Here is a 5,363-nt window from a genome sequence, read left to right on the forward strand (position 1 = left end):
AAACACAGCAGACAAGTTGTCCAAGCATCTTCAAATTAAGAAAAATGTATGCATGCTGACTGAAGGACGAAGGCAGGCACAAGTTTGGAGAGCCAAGGCCTGAAGGGCCTATCAGCCTCAGTCTCTCCCTCCTGTGATTCCGCTAACCTCAAGCTGTAGGTATCTTCGCTACACCTTTCCACCGTGAGATGGGATCCACCCTCTTACAAGTTTATCTTCTGCCCCTTGCAGAGGTTAAAGGGCACACATCACCCTTGCATATGTCAGGGGAGCAATCAGGGGAATTGGTTACAGTTGTGAAGAAGGGTTCAGCTCAGGTATGGAAGCAATACAATTTGCAACACACCAGGAGACCCATGCTTGTGATATATACACCACAGCAAATATTTATTGGTCCCTGCAGTGCCTAAGGATGGGAGAGTTACCTGAAAATGCCAACAGGGGTTACACATTGCAAGAAAGAGGAGAGTGATGCCAAAGTCTTCTCTTGTATAAAATTGTCCAAACAACAGAAAATAAGTACTCTATTGGACAAGCCATGTCCCTCCCCTTCTCCCCCCCCCCATCTCACCTTGGCAGCAACTTCACCCTTAAGGTTTAATCAGAGCATGACCACACCACTATCCATAAAACACGCCATAAAGAGATGAACTTTTGGGAAAGTATAGATGCTTAATCCTTTATCTAGTTACAATAGCATCTTAGTTACAGAACTTCACAAAGCCACTTAATTTTAGAAGAATACCCTGAACCTTCATGGCAATTATACACTTCACGCTACAGATGTTCACTGTCTCTAGGAGAAAACTGCAGTCAATCAACTCAATACAACCCTTGCCTGCATTTGAATTTCAAGCAGACTTGAAGTTATATTAGCTGGCATATTTTACATTGGGCTGCTGTAGCTAAAATATGACTGAGTAACCCACATCCGGCTACATTCTAACTGGACCTTGCAATCCTGCTAACTTGATTGCGCTAATAATTGAAACAATTTCTTCTCTTTTTTCCCCCCCCCCCAAGTTAGCCTATGCTGAATTGCTAACTTTTTCTGGACACAAATCAAGTACACTAAGCTTAATGTGCTAGCTAAAACCAAACGTACCAGAAAACCTGGGCATCAGTTAAGGTTGCTGAACCCCCATGTGATTTAGATCACTGTAACTAAACAAAGACAGAATGAATAAAGGGAGATCTGGGAAGGAGTCCAGGATAGGAGAGGCAGCATTCTAATAACTTATGCTTGACTACTTTGTTAACACAAAGGATCCTTCCCACTGGGACCACACACATCTAACCCTACACCCAGTATGGAGAATAGGCCACCACTAAGAGTTAAAAATCTACCGAAGCAGTTCTCAACCAAAGAATTCTGAAATAAAACCTCTAAGAAGTTGCTAGGTAACAGTGTTGTAGTTTAGGCTCACAAGCAGCCTAAACCTATGAGAGTTTGCGCTAATGATGTAATGCTTTTATCCCACATTTCATTGGCTAGAGGAGGTATCACTCTGGGAAGAGGCTCAAGTCCTTAAGAGTAACAATCATTTGCCTTGTCAGTTTGCCCGAATCAGTTTCCTTGTCTTATGTGCTTTTTCCCAGCTCTTTAGGTAAGACAACCACAGTGGTGCATCATCATTACAAAAATGTATTCCATACATTCACTGCTTTTTAAAATGCTTGCTATTGTGCAAAGAAAGCTTCCTCACAAGATGCAGAGGTGCTCAGGAATCACACTGCAGTTTATTCTACTGGAATCTACTAAAGTTTTAAGGTAAATAACCTGAGCGCTTGCACTTTGCTGTTCTACGTGTGGATCCCAGCGATACCTTTTCCCTCAGATTTATAGGGCTCCTGTCTATACAGCCACTACACCTGTATTCTAGGAAGATCATTACAAAGAGTAATTTCAAAAAAAGAAACAAAAGCAAACAAAAAAACAAAACAAAGCCCCCCACCACACACCAATGCTTAAGGAATTACATATACAAACACACAAAGTGTGCTACCCAAGCTGAGAAGTAAAGAACCTAAACTTTTGAAAACATCAGACTGCATACTGTGCGTACAACCTTAGCTCTTCTCTGTGGGCACACGTGCTGTCTTCTCCCCAGATTATCTCATTACGTTGCTTCAAAGGCATCCAAAGAAGATGTTATAAGAGGATATTATAACTCAGCATCCAAAGAAGATAGTGCTAAGAGGAAGAATCAGGATTGCGCAATGGGGGGGGGGGGGGGAAGGAGGGAAGCAACATTCCTTTTTCGTAGAGTAACACCTCCTCACTGCCAAAGGGGTAGCGAGTGAATAAGAGCTCGTCTATATGGATACACTGACTGGAATAACCAGCGCTGACTGACCTATCACATTAATAGCACTTTATGAAGACACTGCTCTAGTACAAAAGCTACTTTTACTCTGGTGCATTAAGATGCTCAAAAAGTAAAACTGTTACTCCAGAATAAACCTCATGCTGGAACAGCTGAAGTGGAAGACTTTATTCCAGGGTGAAGACTGATCCAAAAGCTGAAGACAGCAAAACATATAAGGTAGGTAATATGGTTAAGGTAACTGAATGCTATTCCACAAGCTCTGGTTTAACCAAACCACAAGTTTACGTGCAAAATTAAGGAACAAGACAGAATTTAACTGCATGATCACTGGAAGGCTACCTAAGAGATATAAGGCCCACATACAAGCAACTATAGCCAATATCAATCCGACCCATAAATGCTCAACATTTCCTGAAGGAAGGCCGTACAACCTGGACAGATGATGTGTTGGGCATTAGAGGACCCAAGTTTACTCCAAGTTAGTCAATAATTTGTTTTGCAACCTTCAAGAGTCATTCTGCTGTCATTTGTCTGTCTGCAAGGTGGAGCAAAGCTCATTCATCTAACCTACAGAGGTGCATTCAAACCAACCAGACCCTCTAGTTCCTAGCTAAAAGACAGCAATTTAGCCATGCCAAAATTTTAGGGAACTTCTTGAGTTTGGGCCCTAATTTGTCTGCATATGAGGGAACCGAAATACAAAGAAAATACTGACGCCTACCAAACTTTACATTTTATCTAGGACAGTACAGAAAAGCCTGGAAGGAAATAAATCTTTCTGTGTCAAAGGGATCTGCAGTAAATAAAACACACTGAAAAAACTATACACACTGAACTTCTGCTTCATTCCCTGAGCCTCTCCGGTGTGCTGATTCAGCACAGATCATAGGAAAAAGCACCTCCTATTCATAGTTTCAGATTATCATAGAGAATATATTCTGAAGGATAGAATTAAAGCTCCATACAGTTACCCTCCTCACCACAATCCAAACTGTAGCTTCACCAGAAAAAGTACATTCTTACTATACCTTGCTACAATTTTGGCTTGTGTCAACAAAAGACAGGTTTCAAGCAAGTAACTGTGGGGAACTGTTGACCTTATTTTGACCTCCTAACTTACACGAGAGAAAATGACTCTTTCACCATCAACAGAGTTTCAGCTACCACATGTCTACGTGGATACGTAAGATGGTCATGAAATTATATGTTAAATCCTGACCTGGCTAAGAAAGAATACGTTAACATTTATGGGGCAGCACTGGAGTTCACATTTTCTGTCTTTCAGCCACTACCACAGCTATACAGCTTGCTCAACCAGAGCAGGTTTCACTGAGCCAACCTGAAGCGCAAACCAGTCCATGGAGACATCCTCCAATAAGATAAACAGCACACAATGAACCGTGTCAAAGAAAGGGCTCCAGAATAAGATCTAATCTGCTTGCATCTTCATATGGGAGAATTCTGATGCACGCACTGAGAAGTAGGTGCAAGGCAAACAACCCAAGAACCAAGTCCGCATAAACAGGCCACGCATTATCTTAACTGAAGACTTCAAAGCAAAGCAAAATCAAGGCATAATTCAAGACCAGACAAGACCGGGCAACTGGAAGCCTCCATATCCGGTACTGTTCCTTTCACGCTCCTGAGCGAACACCAAGAACTGTGAAGGCATTGCTCCAGCTTACTCCCAGAGCAAAAGATCCAACGAAAGGCAGACAGGACGGCTGCAGGTACCCCTTTGCCACGCAGCGGCCACAGCAGGCCCTGACACCACCTGCACAGAGGAGCCCCCAGCGCGATGCGTGCGCGGGGAAGCAAGCGGGCAGCGCTCCAGAGGCCGCAGGCGGCAGGTGAAGGACTCCCCCCGCTGCCCCGGGAGCGCGACGGCCGCTGGCCGCGGCGGCCCGGGGGCGGGAGCAGAGCGGGCAGGGCGCGACGGGACCGCGCTGGCCCCCCCCGCCGCGGCCCGGCTCCGCCGCGCACCGAGGCCCGGTCCAGGCGCTCACCTCCTCGCGCCGCTTCTGCCAGCGGCCGCACGGAGACTCCTCGAGGATCTCGGACTCGTCCTCGCTCTCCTCCTCCTCCTCCTCCTCCGGCGGCGCCGCGGAAGTCACCGGCGGAGACACCGAGGTCATCCCCGGGCCGGACGACGCCGACTCCGGCTTCGAGTCGGAGCCGCCGCTGGGCGCTTGCTTGGACTCGCCCTCCGACATGCTGCGGTCGCGCACCCTGCGGGCGGACGCGGGGCCGTGAGGGGAGGCGAGGCGAGGCGGGGCGGGCCGCGAGGCCGCGCCGGGCCTGTCAGCCGCGGGCCGCGCCTCGGGCCTGCTGGCGGCGCCGAGCCGAGCCGAGCCGGCGGCGCGGGCCGGGCGCCCGGTAGGGGTGGCGGCGGGGGGCGGCGGCGGCGGCGGCGCGCACTCACCGGGCTCACCCGGCGCCTCCCGGTCCCCGAGCGCGTCGCGACTCCGCCGACGGGGCCGCGCCGCCTCCAACCGCCGCGCTGCGTAACGCGCCGGGCGGGACGGGGCGGCGCTCCCGCCGCCCAATGAGAGCGCCGGCGCGCGCCGTCACCCTCCGCGGATTGGCCGGTGGGCGGCGCTCCGGCTATATAAGGGGGCTAGGGGCGCCCGCGCGCGCGCGCGCGCGCAGTCTGTGAGGGGGCTCGGGCGCTCGCCCCCGGCCGCGGGGAGGCGCCGGTCCCGGTCGCGCCCGCCCCGCCACTGGCCGGCGGCGCCCCTTGTCCTCGCGATCCCCCCCTCCCTGAGGAGCCCGGGGCGGGCTGGCACGCCGAGGGGCGCGCCCGGCCCGGGGGAGCCCGCGGGAGGGAGGCGGTGTGGGGGCGGGCCGCGGCCAGGCTCGCTCCTGGCGGGAGGCGAAGTCCCCGGGGGGGAGGGGTAAGGGGGTCGCCGCCCGGCGGGACCACGTTTCTCGCCCGGCCGCGCTATCCCCCCGGCTCGTCTCTATGGCAGGCACTTCCGGCCGCTCTGGTTCGCCCGCGCGGCGGGCTGCGCGCGCGCTCCCCCGAACGCGACT

General features: G+C 51.5%; 1 protein-coding gene across 1 annotated transcript in view; it reads right to left on the minus strand.

Annotated features, from left to right (window-relative positions):
* The window catches only part of NRBP1 (nuclear receptor binding protein 1), a 38,892-nt gene extending 34,015 nt beyond the window's left edge, over positions 1-4,877 (minus strand). The window contains exons 1-2 of the mRNA XM_068936555.1: positions 4,753-4,877; positions 4,337-4,559 (exon numbers count right to left, since the gene is read on the minus strand). Coding sequence (XP_068792656.1) covers positions 4,337-4,543 — 207 coding nt within the window. The 5' untranslated portion in view covers positions 4,544-4,559; positions 4,753-4,877. The remainder of the gene's footprint in view (positions 1-4,336; positions 4,560-4,752) is intronic.
* Between the last annotated feature and the right edge of the window lie 486 nt (positions 4,878-5,363).

The sequence above is a fragment of the Struthio camelus genome, chromosome 3, assembly GCF_040807025.1.
Source record: "Struthio camelus isolate bStrCam1 chromosome 3, bStrCam1.hap1, whole genome shotgun sequence".
NCBI classification, from domain to species: Eukaryota; Metazoa; Chordata; class Aves; order Struthioniformes; family Struthionidae; genus Struthio; species Struthio camelus.